Raw genomic sequence first — 27,386 nt, forward strand, 5'->3', positions numbered from 1 at the left:
ATTTACAATTTTCAGGAATGTTATTTATTGGAATTTTCACGACAGTGAAATGTCTTCTATCTATCTATCTATCTATCTATCTATCTATCTATCTATCTATCTATCTATCTATCTATCTATCTATCTATCTATCTATCTATCTATGCGCGCTCCCGTCCGCGCTCCGCAGCCACAGGTGTCCCTCTTCCTTTGCGCGCCCCCGGCGCCCCCTGTCGGCCGCGCGCCTGAACTTTCCGTCCCTTCCATTCTAATTGCCCCCCCCGCGGGAACGCGCTCCGCGTGCACGCCACAGTGGTCAGCTAATAATACCCTCCGCGGGGCCGCGCCTTTAAGAAGGAGCCGCGGAGGAAACTTAACCCCGGCACAGCGACAGCAGCGCCGCGGCTCCGCGCGTCCCCCCGGCCCGCCGTCCTCCCTCTGCCCGGATTACCTGCGCGCTTCCCGGCCACCTTCCGCCTCCGCCTCCGCCCCTGGCCCCGGACCGGAGGCGTCGACCCGGAGATACACGGAGAGGCGGGGGTCCTTCGCCCCGCACGGTCCTCACACAGCCGGTAAGCCCCGCGCAGACGCGCCGCCAGACATGGCCGAGATGGGGAAAGGGGTCACCGCCGGGAAACTGGCCATCAACGTCCAGAAGAGGCTGACCAGAGCGCAGGAGAAGGTACACACACACACACACACACACACACACACACACACACACATACCAGACTCAAAATGTAGACGTTTAAAAATGACGTCACACCTCTCCGTTAGACGTCACTTCGATAAATTGTGACGTCACCACCTCATGGACTTCTTCATGTTTTCATTGATTATGTTTTGTTTGTTACTGCTCCTATTATTATCATTTGTTTTAATACTAATGTGATTTTAAGTTATGAATTTATTTTTTGTGGTTTTTTTTGGTAATTTTGTATATTTTACTTCTCCTCGTCCACCGCCACCCGGGATTCGTGATTTTGGAAAACGACTTGTTGAAAAACCCGCCGTCCACATGGCCGTGAACTAGCCTCTTGTCGTGCCGCCCTCTAACCAAGGCCTGAATTTTGGCGCCATGTTTGTCGTTCCGCTAAATATCGATGGTAAACTTCAGCTTCAGCGTGTTTTAATGTTTTATTCAATTTTCCATTGTCGTGTTTGCGATCTGAACGTTTATGTCTCTGTTGTTTCCTCGCAGTGTTTTATAAAGTTTTATTTTGGACTTTTCGGACTATTTCGGACCCGTAAAGGATAAATAAAGAATAATGTTCAGCTCAAGGGGGTTAAAGTGAGACCTTTCCAACAGGAATTTGACATTTTGATGTCAAATCAGGAGGAGACAGTGCGAAATTAAATGAAAAGGAAAAAAAAAAAAGTCAAAATAAATTAGGATTAAATGAAATATTTACAAAAAAAAAAAAAAAAAAAAATCTTTTGCCAGGAAAACTTATTTCTGTTCAAACACAAGAAAGAAGGGAATGAACGGTACGGAGGCCGAAAGTGGCTGCTGGTGTGTGTGGGTTATTATGGTCTGGCCTAATCACTCCGCTGCTTAAGCTCGTCCAGCTTTTAGCCTCTAATCACCTCCTGAGCGACGCCTTCTCAGGGAAACAAGAAAACATTTATAAAAACACTGGATGACACAGGAAAGCCACAAATGCAAAATACTGTAAAAAAAAAAAAATTAATGTTTATTAATGGCAATTATGACAAACAGGAGCCGCTGAAGTAATTGAAAATGTGATAAAAATGAACAAATTCTGTAGAGCTGATAACATACATGTGGTTTTGAGATCATATAAGATCAATAAAAGGAGAGAAGAGAAAAACCCGTCTGTCAATCAAACAAAGGACATTTAAAGAAAAGGTTAAAATCCTGTATATTTATATATAATATATATTAAATATGTATGTATATTTGAAGAATAGCAATGAAGCCGATAATGAGCAAATGACCTCTTCCCTTCCTTAAAAATAAAATAAAATAAAATAAAATAAAACAAAAAATAAATAAAAATAATTTATAAAAAATGTATAAAAATCAAATCAAATTAAAATAAATGGCTTTTTATTTCATTTCATTTAATGAGCTGCAAGGCGGATTGACAGTTAATAAGACTCCATATTAACAACATACTGAATTAAGTGGTTCTTTATTTTATTTTCAGAGATTTTTTTGTTGTTTAAAGTTAAAATTTATTTCAAATTTCACTGTGGAAGTGGCTTCTTATTCAGACTGGAGGAGAGGAATTCAGCAGGCAGTGACTCAGTGGAGAGAAGAGGAAGGTCAGAGTATCATCTTCCCTCAGCTGTCCGTCTAACCCCAACACCACCTCCCCTTACCTCACCACACACACACACACACACACACACACACACACAGACACACACACACACACACTTGACATGGAAGCTTCGGCACGAAAAGCAGCTCTGAGCCGGTTGGCGTCCACTTCCTTTCCTCGCCTGCTGTTTAACGCTTTTACTGACTGGTTTTTGGACTGAATTGCGCAGAAAACTCTCTACGTTCAAACTCAAATGATAGAAATTTAAACATTTCAGGTTTTTATGCTGTTAATTCAATATCGTCCTTTTACTTCAGTACCGGTGGATTATATCTGCGTACACTTTACACTTAATATTTTAATATTTACAGTTTATCATGCACTTTACTTTTAATGTGCACTTAATTCTTATTTTCTTATTATTTCCTCTCCATTCTTCTGTGTCCGAGACATTTGGAGAAATTGACAATAAATTTGACTTTGACATTACAGAAGACAGACGGCTCCGAGCTATAGCCCCCCTGCCAGTTAGCTTAGCACCATGAATGGCAGTCTATGGTAAATATTAGCCAGACTTCATTCGGATTCACTGAATTCACTTTGCGAACCTTTAAAACTTGCCTTATTTCATGCTAATAAATGATCCGCGAGAGTTTCGGACATCAATTGTTGAATCGGAACGAGGCCGGGCTAACACTTACCATAGACTGCCATTCATGATGCTAAGCTAAGTACCGGTAAAAAGTCACACTCTTCGCGTCTTGCTCATCGTCGCAACGTGACGGCAGGCTGAAAGGGACGTCGGTCAACCGGCACGCTGAGATTTGAATATTTATTGTTTTACTGATAAATTATAACTTAAATGAATTTAAATAAGATTTAAATTAATATTTCAAATATAGAAAAAATATACAAATGTACAAAGAAACAAACAAGCAAATAAATCGATCGATTGATAGACAGATAGATAAATAAACGTTAGATCAGAATGAAATATTCTGAAAAATGTAATTGCATATTTGCACATATCTGTATGTATTAGTATAGTATATATGTATATAATGACACTTTATGTACATTATGATGCTGAAAACCTATTTTAAAATGATAATAAGTTGTACCACTATATATTTCACACACACACACACACACACACACACACACAGGGGCATTATTGTTCATCAAAATATAATCCGTATTGAGAAACGCAATATTAAGAGCTTGAAATTAGACAAAAATGACTTTTCACAAAAGTCCAAATTAAAAAAAATAAAATAAAAAATGAACTGAAAATGAAGTTATAAAAGCCGGTAAAATATCTGTGCGTTTTTAAAGGAGATAATGAACAAGTTAGTGACGAAGCAGCAACAGATGACATGAATTATAGTTTATTTTTAAACCACAATTCAGATGATTCCCAGGTAAGAAGCAGAGGAGCTGCGGGTGTGGAAGAAGATCTCGGGTTTGGTTATGAGGTGTTGGACGGACTGTAAATCTGGTCCGACCAGCTCCTCCTCCTCCTCCTCGCCGCCGCCGCCGCCGAGCTTCCTGACCTTATTTTATTTTAGCGCTGGAGGTTCAGGAACTGGAGTCCAAATGTATCAAGCGTCAGCCTGCACACCTGTCCCTCCACGGACTCCCGGCGTGGGTGTGTCTGCCTATCTATAGCCCCACCATCGCTCTCCTAATACCCCACCGTGTGTGTGTGTGTGTGTGTGTGTGTGTATTTTTGGCCTGGTGAAATCAAACACCGGCCGTCTGTGAACCAGGAATCGAAGGCAAACGTTACGTGACATTTAACTTTTAAAAATGAAGGTGGGAAAGCACCTGAACGCACCAGATTAACATCCCAGACTGTGTCAGGGAAAAAATAAAGTTTTTTTTATAAAAAGGTTAAAAAAAATGTCAAAAAATTGTTGTTTAAAGTCCATCAATATTTGTTTTTTTTTAATGCTATTTCAAATCAATCTCTCCTTCAGACCTGAAAAAAAACAACCTGCAAGAAAGATTCACTTCTGATAATTAGCTACAGCTGATTATTGTGTTCATTTAAAAACATTATAAATTTTTTAACCCCTTAAAAAAACAAGAACCTAAACAACCAGAGCAAATTCATGAGTCAAAACAGGAATTATAAATCGATGGATGAATAAAGGACATTTATAACGACGAGTCGATATTTTTAAGTCACATCCGACTGCTTTATTTTGAAATGGCCTTGCATGCGCGTGTGTGTGTGTGTGTGAGTGTGTGTGTGTGTGTGTGTGTGTGTGTGTGTGTGTGTGTGTGTGTGTGTGTGTGTGTGTGTGCTGGCGGGGAAGTCCCTGTCAGGTGTGGATCAGAAGCAGCAGCTGCTGCTGATGAGCCTCGATCACATCGACCTTGTCTGACTCAGAGACAGAGGGAAAGAAAGAAAGAAAGATAGAAAGAAAAAGAAAGAAAGAAAGAAAGAAAGGGGGGAGACAGAAAGATGTAGGAAAGAAGAGAGAGGGATAGAAGGGAAGGAGGGGGAGAAAGAGAGACGGAGAGAGAGTTGAAGAGGGGAGGTTGGGGGAATGAAAAAGAGAAAGAATGGATGAGAAACTGACAGGGAAGAGAGAAACTACTGATCTATGAATGAATGGATGGATGAATGGATGGATGGATGAACGCTTGAATGAATTGGTGAAGATAAATGAATAGATGGACGGATGAATGAATAATTGGATGAATGAATGGATTTCTTGGATGATGGATGGTTGGATGGATGAATGAATTGATGAATGAATGAATGAATTGATGGATTGATTCATAAATGAATGCATGAATGAATGAATGAATTGATGGATGGATGGATGAATGAATGAATGGATGAATTGATAAATTAATGAATGAATGAATGAATGAAGGAATGAATGAATGGATGGATGGATGGATGGATGAATGAATGAATGAATGCATGGATAAATGATTGAATGGATGGATGAATAAATGAATGGATGAATTGATAAATGAATGAATGAATTGATGGATGGGTGGATGGATGGATGGATGGATGGATGGATGAATTGATAAATGAATGAATGGATGGATGGATGGATGGATGGATGGATGGATGATTGAATGGATGGATGAATAAATGAATGGATGAATTGATAAATGAATGAATGAATTGATGGATGGATGGATGGATGGATGGATGGATGGATGAATTGATAAATGAATTAATGGATGGATGGATGGATGGATGGATGGATGGATGGATGGATAAATGAATGAATGAATGAATGAATGAATGGATGGTTGGATGGATAAATTGATAAAGGAATGAATGAATTGATGGATGGATAGATGGATGGATGGATGGATGAATGAATGAATGGATGAATTGAATGAATTGATGGATGGATGATGATGATGGATGGGTTAATTGATGAAACTCAGATGCTGAACCTCTGCCTCTGGTCACATGACTCACTCAGCCCGGACCTCACACACTTTGTGTGTGTGTGTGTGTGTGTGTGTGTGTGTGTGTGTGTGTGTGTGTGTTGCAGGTCATGCAGAAACTGGGTAAAGCCGACGAGACCCGGGACGCCGTCTTCGAGGAGATGGTGACCAACTTCAACAAGCAGATGGTCGGCAGCTTCTCCGTCCTCCAGAACACTATGATTTATACTTTGCCTTTATTTTTATCAATAATAATGCAATCTTATTATTTTGATAAACCTTTTCAATTATTTATATTCATGAGGTTCAGCTATATTTAGATGGATATGAATAATAGAGTAGTTTTTTGTTTGTTCCAAATCTTCACCCACAGCAGCTTAGCAGTTATAGCATTAATAAATATGAATATAAATAGAGACACAATTAAAATATAGCAAAAGACATCCACAAATAAATAGACAGCAGAGAGAAAAACAACAACATGAAAGATAAGAATGGACAACAGAATGGGGGGAAAAAAATGATATGATTATGAATTTTAAAGCACTTTTCAAAGCAGAATTAAATGAAAATAGGGTCGTAAATGCAAGAAATCAACCGACGTTAAGGTTCTCAGTCGTCCATTCTTGTCAGAATCTTCTCGTCGCGGCAGCCGGACTTGAGTTTCTTCACCTGGAGACGTTTCATCCCAGAGGCTCTTCAGTTCCGGAAGAACTGGAATTCGAGTCCCGATGCCTCGACGAGAAGATTTGGACGAAAACGACCGAACCGAGTCGAGCAAAACCCGGAAACGAACCGTAAAGACGCGAATTTCACGTCGACGATGTTTGAGGGACTTTGATTCAACAGCAGAGGAAATTAAACTTCTTGTCCGGGAAAAGAAATCGCCTGATGAAAAAAGTCAGTTAATTGACCGACGATGACATTGTTTTCACATAACAGCACAAATTTTTTTTTTTTAAATCATTTTCAAAATGTCAGCGTCACTTCTCTGCTCGTCTTATGAGCCGGAAGTTCTTGCTTCAGTTGTGACGTTTGGTGTGAAGCTCCTTGGAGATCTCCTCTCGGCTCCTCTGTTTCAGACCGAAGGCTCCAAACTGCAGAAAGACCTGAAGGCCTACGTGGCGGCGGTGAAATGTAAGAACCCCGACTATTTCCCCGTCCGTTTCATCACTTTCAGATTTAGACGTTGAGTTCAAATGTAAAATCAGCCCTTTTATTTTCCAAAGTTGAAATAACGTGATTTATTCTAACTCGAATGTATCTGATGACTGATTTTATTAAAAAAAAAAAAAAATTTTTTTGCATAAACCCACTTTTTTATCTACATTTTTTAGCGTTTCTGTAAAAAAATACAAAAAAATCTCACTTGTTTTCGACGTTTGTCTGAATTTTCCCGATTAAAGTGTTGGGATCCAACGGTGTCTTAAGGTTCGAACGGCTCAGATTTTACCACGATCGCATCCTACGATCGCATCCTTAGCTGCAAGAAAAAAATTCTTGCATAAACCCACTTTTTTATCGACATTTTTTAGCGTTTTCGTAAAAAATACAAAAAAATCTCACATGTTTTCGACGTTTTTTTTAATTTTCCCGATTAAAGTGTTGGGATCCAACGGTGTCTTGAGGTTCGAACAGCTCAGATTTTACCACGATCGCATCCTACGATCGCATCCCTAGGTGCAAGAAAAAAATTCTTGCATAAACCCACTTTTTTATCGACATTTTTTAGCGTTTTCGTAAAAAATACAAAAAAATCTCACATGTTTTTGACGTTTTTTTTAATTTTCCCGATTAAAGTGTTGGGATCCAACGGTGTCTTGAGGTTCGAACAGCTCAGATTTTACCACGATCGCATCCTACGATCGCATCCTTAGGTGCAAGAAAAAAATTCTTGCATAAACCCACTTTTTTATCTACATTTTTTAGCGTTTTCGTAAAAAATACAAAAAAATCTCACATGTTTTCGACGTTTTTTGGAATTTTCCCGATTAAAGTGTTGGGATCCAACGGTGTCTGAGGTTCGAACGGCTCAGATTTTACCACGATCGCATCCTATGATCGCATCCTACGATCGCATCCTACGATCGCATCCTATGATCGCATCCTTCGGTGCAAGAAAAAAATTCTTGCATAAACCCACTTTTTTATGGACATTTTTTTAGCGTTTGTGTAAAAAATACAAAAAAATCTCACATGTTTTCGACGTTTTTTTGAATTTTCCCGATTAAAGTGTTGGGATCCAACGGTGTCTTGAGGTTCGAACGGCTCAGATTTTACCACGATCGCATCCTACGATCGCATCCTTCGGTGCAAGAAAAAAATTCTTGCATAAACCCACTTTTTTATGTACATTTTTTTAGCGTTTGTGTAAAAAATACAAAAAAATCTCACATGTTTTTGACGTTTTTTTGAATTTTCCCGATTAAAGTGTTGGGATCCAACGGTGTCTGAGGTTCGAACGGCTCAGATTTTACCACGATCGCATCCTACGATCGCATCCTTAGGTGCAAGAAAAAAATTCTTGCATAAACCCACTTTTTTATCTACATTTTTTAGCGTTTCTGTAAAAAAATACAAAAAAATCTCACTTGTTTTCGACGTTTTTCTGAATTTTCCCGATTAAAGTGTTGGGATCCAACGGTGTCTTGAGGTTCGAACGGCTCAGATTTTACCACGATCGCATCCTACGATCGCATCCTTCGGTGCAAGAAAAAAATTCTTGCATAAACCCACTTTTTTATCGACATTTTTGTAGCGTTTGTGTAAAAAATACAAAAAAATCTCACTTGTTTTCGACGTTTTTTGGAATTTTCCCGATTAAAGTGTTGGGATCCAACGGTGTCTTGAGGTTCGAACGGCTCAGATTTTACCACGATCGCGCCGATTTGTCTTTTGAGCGTTAACGTTGGGCGTCGTGTGATCCGACAGCCATGCACGAGGCGTCGCGGCGGCTGCAGGACTGCCTGGCCGAGATGTACGAGCCCGACTGGTTCGGAAAGGAGGAGATGGACGCTCTGGCCGAGGTGAGGCAACACGCTCGAACCTTCTTCCATTTTTATTTTCGTGCTATAACTACCAGCGTGGATCAAACCGAAAAGTTGTTCGTGATTATTATTGCAGATTCTTTTTTTTTTTTTGCATCATTTCATGTTTTCTTTGGATTTCTCAATATAATATTTGATTGCGAAAACAAGGTTTAGTTCAGTTTTTGCTTGTCAACAAGAGTCAATTGAAAATCACATTCAACCTTAAAAGCAGTCGTTGTGTCATATTTTCATTTTTTCCCTCCTAAAATAAAGCCGATAAATTGATTTATTTGAGCTCCTCTTACTCGTGCAATTTGCATAATTTTGGAAATTTATTTGGAATTATTATTTGGAATTATTTATTTGGAATTTATTTGTTTTTATACATGTATATTTTATTTATTTATTTTTTTTATTTTACTCTTGATGTTCACAGCTTTGATGCTGCTACCCCATGTGTCCCCCAATCGCCCCTCAGAGACATATTAAGTTTTTCTGATTTTCTGATTCCATCACTTTTAAATCTTCTTCTCATTCCTAACCTGCCTCCTTCCTCTCAACTGCATGCTTCTCTCCTTCCGTCACGAAGGAGCTGATAGAGAAGGAGCTGGACAACAACCTGGAGGTAACAGGCAGGAAGTAGCCGTAGATCCCAGGCTGGGTCCTGTGCGTCTCAAAATCACCTGGATAAAATTAAACCCCATTTAACAGATTTTTCCCTAGCGTCACACCTATTTTATTTTATTTTATTTTATTTTATTTTATTTTATTTTATTTTATTTTATTTTATTTTATTTTCATTTTATCTCTTGTTTTATTTTATTTCATTTTTTATCTTATTTCATTTTTTATTTTATTTTATTTTATTTCATTTTGTTTTCTTTTGTTTTCTTTTGTTTTCCTTTATTTACATTTTATCTCTTGTTTTATTTTATATCATTTTTTTATTTTATTTTATTTTATTTTATTTTATTTTGTTTTGTTTTATTTTATTTTAATTTATTATTTTTTTTATTTTAGATTACATTTAAATTCTTTTTTTTTTATATATTTTTGTATGTTGCTTGAAGGTCCCCCCCGCTCATTTTTTATGAGAGAAAAATGTGAAAAATTAAAACATTTTGTAAAAAAATTGATAAAACTCACAATTTCGAGGTTTTTGCATATTGTCACATTCTTAAAATAGTTGTCATTTTTCAAGTTATTAGAAAAAAAAATAACCAAATGTTGAATAAGGAGTTGATTTAGGTTCCAAAAAAAATTTTTTTTCAAAAAAATGACTTAATTATTTTAAGAAGGTGATGATTTAAATGCATAAGTAAATAAATATCATTTGCATGGTCTCTTCTTTGATGCAGAAGTTGAAACCTGCAGAAGAAGAAAAAGAAGAATAACGTTTGGGAAGCCTAAAGCTTAAAAGTCAATCCATAACGTGTGTGTGTGTGTGTGTGTGTGTGTGTGTGTGTGTGTGTGTGTGTGTGTGTGTGTTTGTGTGTGTTGCAGGACACGGACACTCTGTGGTTAGATTACCACCAGAAAATCACGGACAAGTCGGTGACATCGCTGGACTCGTATTTGGCTCAGCTGCCCGACATCAAGGTCGGACTCTGTTTTTCACGTCTCTTCCATGTTTTTCGTCCGTTCCTCCGAACCTTCTCCGCTGCAGATCAACATCGACACTAAAATATTGCGTCTATAAAACAAAAAAACGGTTTTGGGAAAATACTTTTTTTTTTTTTTTGGGCAGAAAACCAACCTGACATTTGTATGTTAAAAACCTTGAAAAACAAAAGTTATTATCAAACTTCCCCCGAAACATGTGAAGAATCCTACCGTGTGTTTACTCAAATTGTATTTTAAAAAGATGTGAGAAAATGAGCATGAATTTAAATAGAAAGTGACATATCAGATATAATAATAATAATAATAATAATAATAATAATAATCTTTATTTATACTTGTAAGACCACTGAGGTCTCCCTCATTTTCAGGGTCGACAAGTTTACAAGCAAAGCAGAGCACAGCACAACAATAAAATGAGATCAAAATAAAAAATAGGAGATAAACTAAAAGAGGTGAAAATGTGATTAAATTAAAGACAGTACGGAAGCAGTAGATAAAACTCAAAACAAGTAAAAAATGAGATCAAATTAAAAAGTACAAGGGGATGGATAGAACTAAAAACAAGTACAATTGGCAGTACAAATTAAAAAAACAGTAGATAAACTAAAAACAGGTGCAAATGTGATTAAATTAAAGACAGTACGGAAGCAGTAGATAAAACTCGAAACAAGTAAGAATGAGATCAAATTAAAAACTACAGGTGGGGTGGATAAAGCTAAAAACAAGTACAATCGGCAGTACGAATTAAAAAAAAAAAAAAAAAGATATGATATAGGGCAGAAAGCTCCTTAAAGATTGGTAGAAAAAAAAAAAAAAAAAAAACATGGGCTATTGCTGGAAAATTAAGAAGAAATTCTGAAAAAAATAATAAAATTCTGAAATTTATAAAAAAAATCATATCCAAATATATGGCATCAGCAAAAAAAAAAAAAAAAAAAAAAAAGTTAAAAAAACAGGACAGCTTGTTGAAGACATTTCTAGATGTTTAAAAAAAAAATTTTTAAATAATGAAATCATTGAAACGAAGATCCCGCTGTTGTGCTAGGGACTATTTTCTGTGGCGGATGAATCCGTCCGCCCTCGCCGTCCTCACAGCTTCTGATTGATCGGTGTTCCGACCCGCAGGCTCGCATCGCCAAGCGCGACAGGAAGATGGTGGACTTCGACAGCGCCAGACATCACTTTGCCAACCTGCAGAAAGGCAAGAAGAAGGACGAGGCCAAGATCGCCAAGGTAACTGCTCACGTGTGTGTTTGAGGAGTGTGTATGTTCATTAATATGAGCTAATTATCAATATGTGTGTGTGTGTGTGTGTGTGTGTGTCATTGAGCATGTTTTGCTGCGATTTAACCCCTTGGGATCAATAGGAATGAAATAATTGTATAGAAATAATCAATATCTCAATGGTGTTTTAGCTAAAAACACGTCCTCGTACGGGGACAGCGGCTTCAGTCGTTTTTCCCTGATTCTGGATCCTGCAGGTCACGTTTTATACGAATTGTATTGGAAATATTAATTAATATTAAAAAAGTTTTTGTTTCACTTTAGTTTCAGGTTTTACTACACAGTTGTTTTTACCGATTAGTGTTATTTCACTGCGCGACCACTCGGTGGCACTCAAAAGACTACAATTATGGAGGACAAGTCACAATAAGATAATTATACTTTATTGATCCCCAAAGGAGAAATTCATTTGTCACAGCAGCATAATGATAACGATAACAATAAATATGCTTATGAATATAAATAGGCAATTGAAAGGACAAAGACAACAACAAGGAGAGGGACAGATAACAGAATGACAACAATGATAAAAAAAAAAAAAAACTCTTGTAACTTAAAAAAAAAAAAATGTTTGTCACAGCAGCACAATAACAATAACTATTAATACAAACAGAAGAGATAATTAAAATGACAAAATCATTAATTCACACTTAAAAAATAGTTTTTTTTTTGTATCACTTTGGTATCAGGTTTTACCGCACAGTTGTTTTTGTTGATCCTTGTAGTTCCACTGCACGGCCACTAGGTGTCGCTAAAAGCATATATATATATATATATATATATATATATATATATATATATATACTGCTCAAAAAAATAAAGGGAACACTTGAACAACACAATGTAACTCCAAGTCAATCCCACTTGTGTGAAATCATAGTGTCCACTCAGGAAGCAACACAGATTCATTTTGACTTGTTTTAAGGACATTACATCAAAGTTGGATCAGCCTGGAGTTTGTTTTTACACTTTAATTTTAAGTGTGATTCCTAATCCAGACCTCCATGGGTTGATACAATTGATTTCCATGGATCATTTTTGTGTGATTTTGTTGTCAGCACATTCAACTGTGTAAAGAGCAAAGTATTTCATAAGAATATTTCATTCATTTAGATCTAGGATGTGTTTTTTAAGTGTTCCCTTTATTTTATTGAGCAGTGTCTATATGGAGGACAAGTCAGAGTAAGATAAGATAATTTATTGATCCCCATAGGGGGAATTTGTTTGTCACAGCAGCATAACGATAACTATAAATATAAATAGAAGAGACAATTAAGAGGGTAAAAAATAGGTTTTTGTATCAGGATTTACCGCACGTTTAATTTAAGCTAGTTAGCTAGCACACTGATTTAGCCGATTTGTGCGGCCGCTAGGTGGCGCTAAAAATCCAAAAAAGCAGAAAAGCGGAACCTTAACTCCCATGTCTTCGTTTGGGTCCGGTTCGGACCCCCCAAAAGTGACCCCGATGACCTCACCGTGGCACGCCTGCATCCGTTTTGAATGCTCTTCCTTGTGTCCTCTCTCGTCCGGTGGTCCTTCTGTCCTCCCGCTGGTCCTGCCGGCCCACTGCATGCCGTGTGTGTTAGCCAGCAGCCCTGTTGGAGATGGCGGCTCCCAGCTGGGCTCAGGGTTTGATATCCGCCCACCAGGTGGCGCAGACTAACCTCTCCTACAACCAGGTGACGCTCCGGTTTCCTCCCCGACGCACCTCACCGTCCCTCCGCTCGCCCGGAGGTGGAGAATCGGTTCACATTCAGTTAAAATATACTAAATTTGCAGTTAGTGATCGGGGATTTACGTGACATGAATGTTCACGGGTGTCAAACTCAAGGCTCGCGGGCCAAAAGTGGCCCGCCACGTCTTTTTATGTGGCCCGCGAGAACATCTGATTGTCTTCAAATAAAGAAGTCCAACGCGTGCGTTGATCAGAAACTACATTTCCCATGAATCATGCCGGTCATGTGACGGCATCCCGCCATTACATCGCATTTGATGCAAAACAACAAGTGGAATTGAGAAATACAAATGAACCCTAAATGTCCAGGAAGCTAAAAAAGTAGTTGCAGATTGAAAATGATGTTTCAAAATGGTGACATTGTGGATTTAAATGAGTAATAAATTCAGAGTTATTTAACATTAAGGTGTAGTTACATTTACTTTACATTACATTTTATCTTTCACCTGGTACTTAAGACACTTTAAAGCCTTGACTTGTTACTTAGACAATTTATAGTTTATTTGTATTTCTAATTCTCCCCCCGCCCCTTTTTTTTTTAGTTTTTTACTGTTTATACAATTTTCTACTATTATTTATTATTGTTCTGTTTTACTTGTAACTCTGGCACAACAATTTAATTCAGGATAAATAAAGTTATTCTTATTCTTATTCTTATTCTTATTCTTATTCTTATTCTTATTCTTATTCTTATTCTTATTCTTATTCTTATTATTTGGTCGATGTGGCCCGCGGGAACGATGAGTTTGACACCGCTCCTCTATTTGATATATAAACACATAACAAGGGGAATCAGGATGGAAAAAGTAGTAAACGCTTGAAAGATGATTTACTCATTGGTTTTCATTTAATTAAATACTACAAATAATGAGGTTAAATCCAAGAGTAACAGCACAGAATGAAACTTTTTTTATTCTCGGCCCTAAAAAAAATAAAGGTATTGTTTAGATTCCCCCCCTGGTTTCGGACAAATTTCCGATCTAATGCGACGATCGTATATTTGTGGGCGGAGCTTCGAAATCGTATGTTTGTGGGTGGAGCTTCGAAATTGTATGTTTGTGGGCGGAGCTTCGAAAACCGGCGAAGCCTTTTGAACCCTGTTTGTGTTTTTCTGCATGTTTGTTTGCAGTCGGCCGTTTCTCCGTTCGCATTGCAGGACAACTTGCCATAGCTAAATTCACTGAGTGTGTGTGTGTGTGTGTGTGTGTGTGTGTGTGTGTGTGTGTGTGTGTGTGCGCGCGCACACAGGCTGAGGAAGAGTTGGGTCGAGCTCAGAAGATTTTCGAAGAGCTGAACGTGGAGTTGCAGGATGAGCTTCCGGCCCTCTGGGACAGGTGACGGATGAAATCAACATTTCCGTTGTTTTTTTATCAAATTCTTCAGGAATAAAGAGACATTTTTCAGATTTTTCACTTTTTCAGTTGTTTAACAACATAGGTTTTTCGCTGTGCAAGGAAACGCGCTTCTGCACTGCACATGTGACAGTAAACGCTTTGGATCAAGGTTGAATTTTAGGAAATTTAAAAAAAAAAAGGATTAGCAAATGAGATATATCGTAGAAATTATAACTTATTTGAAATGTACAGTAATATCTGTACAGAGCAAAGACACCTTAAAATTTAATTTAATTTAATTTAATTTAATTTAATTTAATTTAATTTAATTTAATTTAAATAAAATAAATCAAAATAGCTGCTCCAGGAGATGGATGGATAAAATAAAATGAAATAAAATAAAATAAAATAAAATAAAATAAAATAAAATAAAATGAAATAAAATAAAATAAAATAAAATAAAATAAAATAAAATTAAAAAAATAGAAATATATAAATTAAGTCAGTTCAGATAAATTAAATTAAATTTTACAATGCGCTACCTAAAAACCACCAATAAATTACCTTCAAAAAAGCTATGAAGAAGAGAGATCTTTATTGCCACGGTCAGTTGGACATGCAGCACCACCCATCATGGAAGAACCTGAGCAGAAGAAGGCAGCGACGGAACATCTCCAGAGGAGCAGTCAGGGCTTCAGCGTCCTGCTCAACAACAACATACGACTTTTCCAGAAACCAGATGGCAACGAAATGAGCAGCAAAACAAAGTCACACTAATTCCACTTTACTTTTTGCAGACGTGTCGGTGTCTATGTTGGCACATTCCAGGGTCTGGCCGGCCACCAGGAGAAGTTCCACAAAGAGATGAGCAAGGTGAACCCGGGCTAATTAATCGATCGATCGACCGATCGGTGGATTAACGGTCCAGCTGACGTAAATCATCCCCCCCTCCGTTGTTTCTGCAGCTCAGCCAGAACCTCAACGACATCATGACCAAGCTGGAGGAGCAGCGGCAGCTCAAGTGAGTCCACCGCTAGTTTGTGCACTGCTAGTTTGTCTTTTGTGACGGTACCTTCCAGATTTGTGACCGGACCAAAACCGATAGGAGACTTAAAAGTATAATAAACCAAAACATTTGACGATAAAACAAGGAATGACTGAAAAGCGTGAGCAAACTAGAGTGACGTCCATCGTCCTTCCCGCTGCAGAAAAGGCGGCGCAGATGCAGCCGTGACGAAGGACGCAGGCCGGAGGTAACGACCGGCATGTTCAACACGCCACGCCGTGATTTACGCTTGTTTTGTAAAAAAAAAAGCCGTGGTGAAGCGAAAATTGGTTTTCTAACAGTCGGTTCATCAAAAAAAAAAATTGCATGACAGTGTTTTTTGCGGGAGTTAAATTCCAAAACCCCCCGAAAAGTGAGTTTCTGCGAAGTAGAGATCATTTGATGGTATTTACAGATAAACGTTGCTTGAAAAAACACTAAAATAACACATCCTAGATGTGAATGAATGGAATATTCTTATGAAATACTTTGTTCTTGACATAGTTGAATGTGCTGACGACAAAATCACACAAAAATGATCGATGGAAATCAAACGTATGAACCCATGAAGGTCTGGACTCCAAATGAAAGTGTAAAAACACACTCCAGGCTGATTTCATGTCCTTAAAAAGTCCAAATCAATCCATGTTGCTTCCTAAGTGGACACTTTGATTTCACGCAAGTGTGATTGACTTGTGTTGTTCGAATGTTTCATTTTTTGAGCTTTTTGTGCTTGAAAAAAAGAAACATTCATGATACCTTCAATACTTTCATTAGGGTTTGTGTTTGTACGTCCAGAGACAGTTCTACCATTCTGGAATAATGACATTTTTAGATAGAGGTGGAGGTTTGCTCTGGAGAGGAGAGGAATGAAGGTTAGTCGCAGCAAGACAGAATATATGTGTGAGAACGAGAGGAACCTGTGAGGAACGGTGAGGATACAGGGAGTGGAGATCAAGAAGGTGGAGGATTTCAGGTACTTTGGGTCAACAGTCCAGAGCAATGGAGAGTGCGGATGGAAAACAGGTGAAGAAACGGGTTCAAGCAGGTTGGAATGGGTGGAGAAAAGTGTCAGGGGTACGAAGAGATGGAAGAACATCAGCCAGAAGGAAAGGAAAGGTGGAGGAGACGGTGGTGAGATGTTCTACAAACAGTGACAATGTCCAAAAGACAGGAGGCAGAGCTGGAGGTTGCAGAGATGAAGATGTTGAGGTTCTCTTTGGGAGCGACCAGGATGGAGAGGATCAGGAATGAGTCCATCAGGGACGGCACATGTTAGATGTTTTGGAGAGAAGGTCAGAGATGGTTGGGGTCATGGAGTATTGGCAGATGGATGCTGGAATTGGAGGTCTAGAGGAAGACCAAAGAGAAGATTGATGGACGTCAAGAGAGAGGATATGAAGGTAGTTGGTGTGAGAGAGGAGGATCCAGAGAATAGGGTGAGATGGAGAAGGTTGATTTGCTGTGGAGATCCTGAAGGGAAAACCCCAAAGGAAAAGAAGAATTTGTCACAGAGGTGCAGGACATGTATGATCGAGACAAAGTGATGACTCAGAGGGTTTGGACCTGAACACTCCTATGTTCAGGTCCAAACCATGGTGAGGGTCTGAGTAGAAGGTTGCTGAAGGTGGAGCTGCCAGCAGGAGGTCCAGAGGAAGACCGAAGAGAAGATTGATGGACATCATAAGAGAGGATATGAAGGTAGTTGGTGTGAGAGAGGAGGATCCAGAGAATAGGGCTCTGGAGACCCTGAAGGGAAAAACCCAAATGAAAAAAATAAGACTGAATTAAACACAATAATATCACAGGTGTGAGATTTTCCAGAGTCTCAGAAGTTGGTGCAGAAACTGAAACCAGGTTTCCCAGTGAATCTTCTTCGTCTGCTGTTAGTTGCATGTGTTTGTCCTGAAGCGAGTTGAGTGTTTTAAAAGCTCTCTGTGGCCCTCGTGTGGTCGGGGCTGGAGGTGCAAGCGTGAGCAGCTGCAGACCGGCCTCCTTTTGTTATTTTATATATATATATTTTTTTTTTTTTTTATTACCCCCTTACAAACTTCTTTTTTGTTTGCGCAGTGAGGAGGCCAATCACAGCGAGTCGCCCAGTTCTCCACCAAAGGTATGAAACATCTCAGGTTCCCTCCTGAATCATTATTATACTATCATAAACACAGAATTAATTTTCATTATTTTCACTATTTGATATGGATGGGATTATTTATTTTATTCATCTTTATCGATTTTTCATTTCCATGTGTAAATAAATGCACACAAAAAGACACACACACACATATATATATATATATATTATAAGTTATGATTTGTTTAATGATAATTTTGCATGATTTTAATGGTGTACTTTGGATACTTATACATCTGTCACCTTAAGACCATAAAAGAAATAAGTAGGATCACATCAAATCATATGAAGTTTAGTTTTTATTTTTATTTTTTTTTTCAAAAGTGCAGACATTGATTTTCAATAAGGAAATGGTATTGATAATTTTTGACTCTGACAGTTAGTGATATTTAGCAGATTGAACATTGAACAATTAAAAACCTGTTCTTCATGCAAATGTTTGGTTATTTTAATATTTTTCTACTTTTCTCTGCCAAAGTTGTCAATGGTGTCCTTGTATGTCAATCAAGGCGCCATAAATAAAATATATTTCTATTATCCTTATTATTTATGATTGCAAAACTTCAATTTCTTTAGTTATTTAAATGCTTATTTGATATTTGATTTACTTTATGTATTTTTCTTAATCTGGGTTGATGAGCGAGGTTGTTTTTTGTTTTAAAATATTTTTCAATGTATTTTATTTTGTTTACACAATATAGCAATAATTCCCAAGTGGCTGACTTTAATTGTTTTTCAATTTAGCGAATTAATTGAAAATCACCAAGTAACAATAACAACACAAGGACCAGGAAATAATTCAGTAGTTGTGAAAAGGGTCTGAAATCCAGATGAACTAAAAATAGTCGCGGTGTGAAAGACACATGATGTGGAACATGCATGTAGAAATGATGACGGTATGATGAACACATTTCAACTTCAAGGCGATTTATACCTACCTTTTGTCCGAGTGTGTGTGTGTGTGTGTGTGTGTTTGCGTACCGAGCCTAAAATCTGTCCCGCTCAAATGAACCATATTTTCTCAGCACCCGGCGTCAGCATGAGCAACATGTGGCGTCCCACAAGGCTCTACTTTTGAACCTTTAATTTTTAATCAAGATATCTTACATTTGGTTGATTTTACTAATAAATCTGCAGGTGTGTTCTGAATGCTTTTGATGTGAATATATAATTATACTCATTACTAGGCGGTTGCAACTAGAACGAGAATAAAAACAAAGTTACCGTACTTTCCGGACTATAAGCCGCTACTTTTTTTACACAATTTGAGTAACAATGTGGCTAATTTATGGATTTTTTGGGGGCTAATGAGCTCCACGCCCCCAAAACATTTATCCTCGTCCCATCGGACCGATGAAATGAGCGTGAAATTAGAAGGCCGTTCAATTCCGGCACCGAAGAAGACGATTTTAATGGTTTTAGTGCGCAGGAGGAAGGCCAAGATAGCCGGGATAGAAAATGGATGGATTGTGTTTACTATAAATCTTTTTCATTAGCTGCATTAAAATATTACTGTTTGAAAAAAAGCATTTCCAGTGTGTATTTGTGGATGTTACCGCTATGTATTCAATTATTAAAAGTTTAAATATCTCATGTTACAATGTGGACACTTGTGGCTTATCGACAAGTGCGGCCTATATATGTACACATAGATTTATTGAGTTGTTTTTATTTATATATTTTTTTATTTACATGCTATTTTATTTATATTTAATTTTTATTCATAATTTATTTATTTATTTTTATTTTTATTTACATTTATTTATAGACAAGTGCGGCCTGTATATGCAAGCCTATATTTATTTGCTTATTTTTGTTTATATTTAATTTTATTTATAATGTTTTTATTTTGTTGTTTTTCTCTTAAAAAAAAAAAAAAAAAAAAAAAAAAACTAACCCCAGCTTACTGTTCTGTTTATTTCCTGTGCATCTTGTATTTACAAGTGTTATTTGCAGTCCTTATTTCCTCTATTGTAAGTCGCTTTGGATAAAAGCGTCTGCCAAATGTAATGTAATGTCATTTTTATTTTTATTTATTTATAGACAAGTGCAGCCTGTATATGCACGCATATATTTATTTAGTTATTGTTATTTTTTTATTTATATGTTATTTTTATTTATATTTAATTTTTTTATCAACGATTTATTTATTTTTATTTTTATTTACATTTATTCATAGACAAGTGCGGCCCGTATATGCCCGCGTATATTTATTTAGCTATTTATTTTTAGCTGGGGCGGCTTATATTCAGGTGCGCTCAATAGTCTGGAAATTATGACCTCTTTGTGTTTTAATCCTCTTACAAAAGCTTAATAGAAAATAATTTGGGCACTTCAGCCTGTAGAAAAGACTAACACATTCTCTTAACTATCCCAGATGTTTTCCTAAAGTGTGTGTCTACTTACCTCTGCATGTGTGTGTTGGCTGGTTTGGACGCAGAGGCCCGGCCCCCCGCCCGGCCGGCCCGCTCAAAGCCCGCTGCCAGAACAGGATCAGGCCTCGGGGTCGGACGCCGCCATGGACGACACGGCGGCTCAGGTCAGGCGGGCTGAAAGTCACTTCCCGGGTCCTTCTGTCCGTCTGAGTGTAGAAGCTTCAGGCCGGTTTGCGGGGGAACGTTGGTGGAAACCTCTGTTTTCAAATCCCGATTTTATTCTGTGTTTGCTGAGTGTGATGTAGAGACCGACTAACTCCCTCTGAATTGTCAGATATTTAGTCCAAACTATTCAAAAATGTTTAAACCACAAGGTTTTGGAAACGTTACCTCAATTTTATAGTGAATATTACGGTAAAATAGAGATATTACCAGAAAATGACAAGGAAGCAATCAAAGTTTAGCAGCATAAAGCTAACAAACCACAGTTAGCCTTTAAATTCTGTAGCAGTAGCATAAATGTAGCAGCATTAGCATAAACTGCATAGCATTAGCATAAAATCCTTTAGCGGTTAACAAAAGCAGATAAACATAAGGACCTAGCTCTACTAGCAGGCTCATTAGCTCACTTTGCCTATATATATATATATATATATAGGCAAAGTGAGCCAATATATATATAAATATATATATATATGTATATGAGATTCAAATACAGTTTTAAACATAAATTCTTAAAAAAAAACAAAATTGTGCACATGGAAACGGAAATCAATAGAATTCTGTGCATGCAGGAAGTGATTTCAGCTTCAAAAAGAAAACAGCCTTTTAGAGCAAATGAAATAATAATAAAACGTCATCAACAAATACACATAGATCTGTAACGGTTTAACTAGCTAGATGTTACCTGAAAATGAGCAAAGATTAGCTGATGATGAGTTACACATGACTAAAACACTGACCTGATCCTGCTTGAAAATGAACACGACCCTGAAAACTAGCAAGAAATTAATAGAAAGTGAGTCAGAAATTATTGCAATAAATAATTTTCAGGCAATCAATTAAAAATGTGCATAAAGTAAAGTTTGCAACAATGGCAAAAAGGCATTATATCACCTTAAAGTTCATGAAAAAAGTAAGGAAACAGGAAACCAACAATAACGAAAATCAAGTCTCAACATGTGATATGTATATTTCATATTTTTTTCTTGGATTTTGGGGATTTAATCATCAGCGAAACCATCATTCAGGTCAACTCGAGACAATAACGTCCCCTCTCTGTGCAGCTTTAACTGCTAACTCACTGCAAACAGTGTGTGTGTGTGTGTGTGTGTGTGTGTGTGTGTGTGTGTGTGTGTGATGATGCGCAGCAGCGTGAGCCCTGTTCTGGGGTCAACCTGCTGGATTGGGATCTGGAGGTAGCACAGCCCGTCCCACTTCCACCCCCCCAGGTGGGTTTGCTCTGTCGGGGTGGGAGAAGGCTGAGTGATGGTGTTTACTCTGAGTTTAAGAACTATTTGGCGGCACAAAGTCAACAGTATCACGAGCAAACACGATAATTAGTAACCTAGCGTCCCTGACCGGTTGCCTCTTGGATCACCAACGTTTTGTATGTTGCAGTTGGTTAATATCAGTGAAACATTAGCAGGCTCATATTGTATGCAGATGATGTGCTAATAGGTAGAATTAAACTAATGTCTAGCTGGATGCTATTAAATATACTTCACTTGAATGAAGTTGTTGTTTGTGTTGAATTAAGAGGTAAAATTCCAAGCTTGGAAAGGTTGTTTTAAGGACTAGAAAATTGTAGCATGTTAGCTCTCACAACTGTATTTTAGCTTAATTAAAATTTTGTGTTCCTTCTTCGGCCTTCTAACTGTAATATGCAATTCAATTATGTTAAGAGGTTCAATCTACTCTGATTTCAGCTTTGAATCTATAGATTTGAACAGAACAACAGTTTGATTTTGCCTTAAGAATGTTCAGCATATCCATTTTTTGCTGCACCAATTTAGCATTGTTAGCCCTTTTCTTAATTTCTTTATGTCTTCTTGATTCTTCTCACTATTTGTTGATACTGGACTCACTGGAGGCGGTTGAGAAGGTGAAAATATGACCATGATTTGTCCCACATGGACTCCCCTCGATCTTGAAAACAATTTGGAGAAAAAAAAACACGGATTAGCAAACAAAACAATAATTGACTTTTTTTTTAGACTCACTGTAAACACGAGTTTGCCGGGATTGAATTTTCTCTGGGGACGTTTGATTCTGCATGCGTTTGTTTGGCTCGTGAGACAAAAAGAAGCTTGAAGCTGCATGTCGGTGTTGAACGTTTTATTTGATTCTTAATCGCAACCCACTTAATCCAGTTGATTTTCTAACATCTCACAAAAATCTGTTGACGAAATCACAGGTTTCAGGGTTATATTTTTAACACGGTCATGACTTGTATGGTCAGATGTTGTTCACGAGCATTTAAGATAAGATAAGATAAGATAAGATAAGATAAGAACAACTTTATTAATCCCGAAGGAAATTGTTGTGCCAGAGTTACAGAAAATATAACAGTAATAAATAATAAAAAGAAAAAGGCAGAATTAGAAATAAAAATAAACTATAAAATATAAAGTGTCTCAGTGAAACAAGGATAAACTATAAACTATAAAGTGTCTCAGTGAAACTATAAAGTGTCTTAGTAAACAAGTGATAAAACTCTAACTGTCTTAGTAACAAGTGAGGTAAGGAGTGCACAATAGTATGATAAAAGGAAAAATTGTAGTGTAGCTGTTATGAAATGAGATATTGCACAGTTCTGAATATTGCACAGTGAAATGAAATATTGCACAGTTTTTTTGTTTTTTTTTTAGGTTAAAGATAGGTTTTTATGGTTGGCGGCGGCTGAATGGAGAGGAACAATACGATCGGTCAATCATCTCAATTTCAAATGTTAAAACGCTGATTTAAAGCTGTCATTTTTTTTTATTTTTCATATTTTCCTGTACATTTTAACTGTCTTTTTATGATCATTTTTATTTACAGCGTGTTTCGCTGCTTGTGTTTCCCCCCCAAACTTACCTTGGACCCACACCTCGCTCAGCATTTGTCTGAAAACACCGAATTTGATTTATTTCAAGAAATGTCGTGACTTGATTGCTTTCTTGTGTTTCCCTGCCGCCCGGAAGGCGCCGTCATGGGAGTCGTGGGTAAGGAGGGATCCATCGTGCGTCGGATTTTCACTTTCCTTTATCCACTTTCCAATAAAATGTCAAATTTCTTCTTTTCTTCAAATTGAAACCACCTCCTCCCTTTTGGCGTCTCGTAACCGGACTCCCTCCCGTTTACCAAACCGTCCAACCGACCCGCTCCTCGTCCGTCCTCCTTGACCTCCCCTCCGTTTCCCGCCGCCGCCGCCCTCCGCTCCCTCGTAGCAGCACCAGAGCGCCGCACCGCAGGAAGCGCCTTCTGACGAAGAGCCCGAAGAAGGCGGCGGCCGAGGCGACCACGCGGAGGCTTACGGCGCCCGGCCTTACGGCGAGCCCTCCTGGGACGAGGCGTCGGGAGGCTGGGCGGAGGAGGGAGACGCCCAGGTAGACGGGTGGATGTCGCCCGCCGCCAAGCCTGGACTTCCAGGATCAAACTATTTTATTTTCCTCCGGCGTCCTCCTTCTCAACTTTCTTTTCAACCTTCTGGTCATTTGCTTTCCTTTTTCTCGTTTATTCGTCGGTAATTCTTGCAGAATGTACGCGCCGACGCGCTCGGCGGGTCCGATCACCGCCAGATTGTCCCATTCGAGTATTTGTCAAAATATGGAAACCAATAAATAGAAACATAATTTCTGCCCCGCACATTCATACACGATTAGATTTAAAACACAGCGTCCAGCTTGTCCTCGCCTTCAATCTGTCCTGTTTCCGAACAGAGCGCTGTGAGCAACGGCTCTGACTGCGAACTCCCTCCGGGGTTCATCTACAAGGTGAGACTCCTGGTGTTCCTCTTGGCTCTGCTGGACCTCTGCACCTCCACCTAACCTCCTCCCTCTCCGCAGGTGAAAGCCATCCACGACTACGCCGCCACCGACAACGACGAGCTGGAGCTGAAGATCGGAGACGTGGTGCTGGTCGTTGCCTTCGACAGCCCGGAAGAACAAGTCGGTGTCCCTGTTTTTTCTTTTTTCTGTCTCTCTCCCCCCTTGATTGAGGTGTTTGAGTGTAAAATACACTATAATACACTTATATGTATATGTAAGTACAGCCTATGGATACAAACCCCCGGTCTGCGGACCCACAACGGTCCGCTGATCTTTTGGTACCGGTCCGCAAAGAAACTCTTCCTTGGTACAAATTATAGTTTTTTCATTCGACCTTCTGGATCTTATTTTGATATACAAGTGAAATTACATACCGTAACTTCCGGACCATAAGCCGTTACTTTCTGCTACGATTAGCCGCTACGATGCGACTAATTTATGGATTTTTACGCCGCGGAAACATTTAGCATCGTCACATCGGACCGATGAAACCAGCGTGAAATTACGAGGCTGTTCAATGCCGACACCGAAGAAGACGATTTTAACGGTTTTAGTGTTTTAGTGAGCGGGAGGAAGACTGAGATAAACATCGGCTGGAGGAGGACAAAGAAAATGAACGGATTGTCTTATTTATTATTCGTCTTTTTCATCAGCTGTGTTACAGCCACTGTTTGGAGAAAAAAAAAGCATTTCCAGTACGTATTCGTTGATGTTACCGCTATGGATTTAATTAACAGTTTAAAACATATGTAATTATTGATACCACCAAGGAGCTCCACTGAACGCCACCTGAGGCTACCAGACTTTTTAATTCCTCTTCCTTCAGCCGCAGAGAATCTTCAACTCTTTGTACTTAAGACCTTAAAACACTTTGTAGCCTTGACTTTGACACTTTATAGTTTTATTTGTATTTCTTATCCCCCCCCCCCCTTTTTTTTTTTTTTTTTACTGTTTTTTTATAATTTCCTACTATTATTTATTATTGTTATGTTTTGCTTGAAACTCTGGCACAACAATTTCCTTGGGGATAAATAAAGTTGTTCTTATTCTTAAATATCTCATGTTACAACATGGACATCTGCGGTTTATAGACAAGTGCAGCTTATATATGTACACATACATTTATTCAGTTATTTTTTAGCCGGAGCGGCTTATAGTCAGGCGCGCTCAATAGTCCAGAAATTATATTTTAATTGCCGAATATAAAGCGCAATGATAATCTTGAACTGACAAATGTTTTTATTATTTGAACCCCCGTGCCTCCAACCGGTCCGTGGAAACATTTCGATGCATAAAACCGATCCCTGGTACATAAAAGGTTGAGGATCGCTGCTGTATATGTTTGTGTGCATACGCAATGCTCAAAAGTAAGGAAAAATAAGCCCGGGTTTGTCTTTCTGCAGGATGACGGCTGGCTCATGGGCGTGCAGGAGTCCCTCTGGTTGAAGAATAAGGATATTTCCGCCAAAGGCGTTTTCCCTGAGAACTTCACCCAGAAGGTTTGAGGCGGATTCTGCTTCCTCCCGCTGTCCAGTTACATCCTCAGACCAACGGAATTTGGTGATTTATTGGTTGAAGCGGTCAAACAGTGCCAGTACGTTTCAAAAAAAAAAAAAAAAAAAAAAAAGAAGAAAAACAAACAGTTTTGAGAATTACTCGAGAATTACTCGAACTCGAGGAAAACGACAGCAAAAAGTTTCGATCAAAATTTTCAATCGGTCCGAAAAGCTATGCATTAATTGAGATTTTTTTTTTTTTTATTCACCATTATTTCTATTACTAGTCAAAGGCGAACTTTGTGTGGGTCATATTTAAGACAAAAAAGTAACTCCCTCATGTACTGTATGAATGACAACACATCGCTTTCTGTTTATGACGAACTAATGTTTTGAGATTGTCACAGTTATTTGCATGAGAACTCTGATTTTCCCATTATTTACTTTTGTTTTACACGGCGACTCCGGCCTTGGCTACATGTGCAAATGCTCTGTGAAAAAAAACAAACAAAAAAAAAAACCACAAATATTTGTATCCCAGACAAGATCCCTGAGGATCACCGCTCCGACCGAACAGTGTGTTTGTTTCGGGGGCTTGTAAGATCCTCGGAGGGGACAGTTATTTTTCATTTATTTAACCCGGGTGAGAGGGTTTGATGTGTGAATTAAGTATTGTTATTGACCGGAAAAATACAATAAAAAATTACCGTCGATCACCGTCGAGGCCGCGATCCCAAACGGCAACTTCTCATTTCCATCTAAGACAACATCGCTGCTCCAAGACGGGATTTCCTGACTTGAACTTCCGTTTATTTGCTTCATTTTCAAGTGAGCCGGTAGATGTTACATAAAAACATGAAACAAAACAACGAGCTCAGGTTTACAGCAAAAACCCTTCTCGTGTGAAATCATGAAAAGAAATGGTCGTGTTGAAATCATCCAATCAGTGTTTATTAAAGACGAATGAAAAGTGTGATGTGTTTTTTTTTTTTTTTTTTTTTTGTTTAATCAAGAAACAAGAAAACAAACGCTATTGTTTGAAATCACATGATCACCGGCAAAAGAGAAATATTTTCAGCTATTTTAACACGTCATCTTAGTTTTCCTATTTGTAATAAAATGTTTGAGTCCGGACAGGAGTTTGTCATATGGTAGTTTAATTTGCCGTCAAATACAGATTTATCACCCTGTTAAAGTACATTTTCAATAGCAATCGATTTTATATTGTTTAATGAAATTTGAATTTAAGATTTTGCGTCATAACATGTTGTTATAACATGAAATACATATCGCTATAAACCTTTTGATGTGACGCTGATGTCTTCTTCTCATTTCAGAAGCTGGATATTATTATTTACCACACTGGCTAATGCTAACTAACTAGAATAGCAAGCGAACCTTGCTCACAGGTCGCGTTAGTTGGTGAGTTAGTTACACTCGTTCATACAGTTTTACTTTAACCAAAAGAAATGTGAAAGTCCTCCGGGACAAATAAAGTTGTTCTTATTCTTATACATTCTCACTATGAAATTTGTCACATGACTGGCAGTCGGTCTGACCTTTATATGACACAGGCGTCACGGCGCGCTCCAGCAAGCTAGCAAGTT

At 38.2% G+C, this 27,386-nt stretch overlaps 1 protein-coding gene and 1 long non-coding RNA gene across 3 annotated transcripts; both read left to right on the plus strand.

The window, feature by feature from the left end:
- The first annotated feature begins 329 nt into the window (after positions 1 to 329).
- Positions 330 to 26,750, plus strand: bin1b (bridging integrator 1b). 2 transcript variants are annotated; one of them, XM_086148597.1, is made up of 14 exons: positions 331 to 661; positions 5,801 to 5,881; positions 6,776 to 6,830; positions 8,625 to 8,719; positions 10,226 to 10,321; positions 11,471 to 11,578; positions 14,613 to 14,698; positions 15,496 to 15,571; positions 15,664 to 15,719; positions 15,907 to 15,951; positions 17,814 to 17,856; positions 24,176 to 24,229; positions 24,302 to 24,403; positions 25,687 to 26,750. In XM_086148597.1, exons 1-14 carry the CDS (start codon positions 581 to 583, stop codon positions 25,786 to 25,788), a joined length of 1,080 nt encoding a protein of 359 aa, XP_086004723.1. In that variant the 5' UTR covers positions 331 to 580; the 3' UTR covers positions 25,789 to 26,750. The 2 variants fall into 2 exon arrangements, with proteins under 2 accessions (XP_086004724.1, XP_086004723.1); XM_086148598.1 differs by lacking the exon at positions 15,907 to 15,951 and having other exon boundaries at positions 330 to 661.
- LOC147233607 (uncharacterized) lies at positions 19,795 to 24,167 on the plus strand. Its single transcript, XR_015106299.1, has 3 exons — positions 19,795 to 20,416; positions 23,438 to 23,458; positions 23,684 to 24,167. It is a non-coding gene; the product is annotated as an uncharacterized LOC147233607 (long non-coding RNA).
- Positions 26,751 to 27,386: the final 636 nt, after the last annotated feature.

This window comes from Fistularia commersonii, chromosome 6, assembly GCF_037954325.1.
Source record: "Fistularia commersonii isolate RoL2024-O1a breed Wild chromosome 6, RoL_Fcom_v1.0, whole genome shotgun sequence".
Classification (NCBI taxonomy): Eukaryota; Metazoa; Chordata; class Actinopteri; order Syngnathiformes; family Fistulariidae; genus Fistularia; species Fistularia commersonii.

What these genes read in the sequence shown, in the direction of transcription:
- bin1b (XM_086148597.1), top strand. Translation starts at nt 581, where the DNA reads ATGGCCGAGATGGGGAAAGGGGTCACCGCCGGGAAACTGGCCATCAAC. An exon ending in TGACCAGAGCGCAGGAGAAG is followed by an intron (nt 662 to 5,800) that starts GTACACACACAC and finishes TGTGTGTTGCAG; the next exon opens with GTCATGCAGAAACTGGGTAA. An exon ending in CTACGTGGCGGCGGTGAAAT is followed by an intron (nt 6,831 to 8,624) that starts GTAAGAACCCCG and finishes GTGATCCGACAG; the next exon opens with CCATGCACGAGGCGTCGCGG.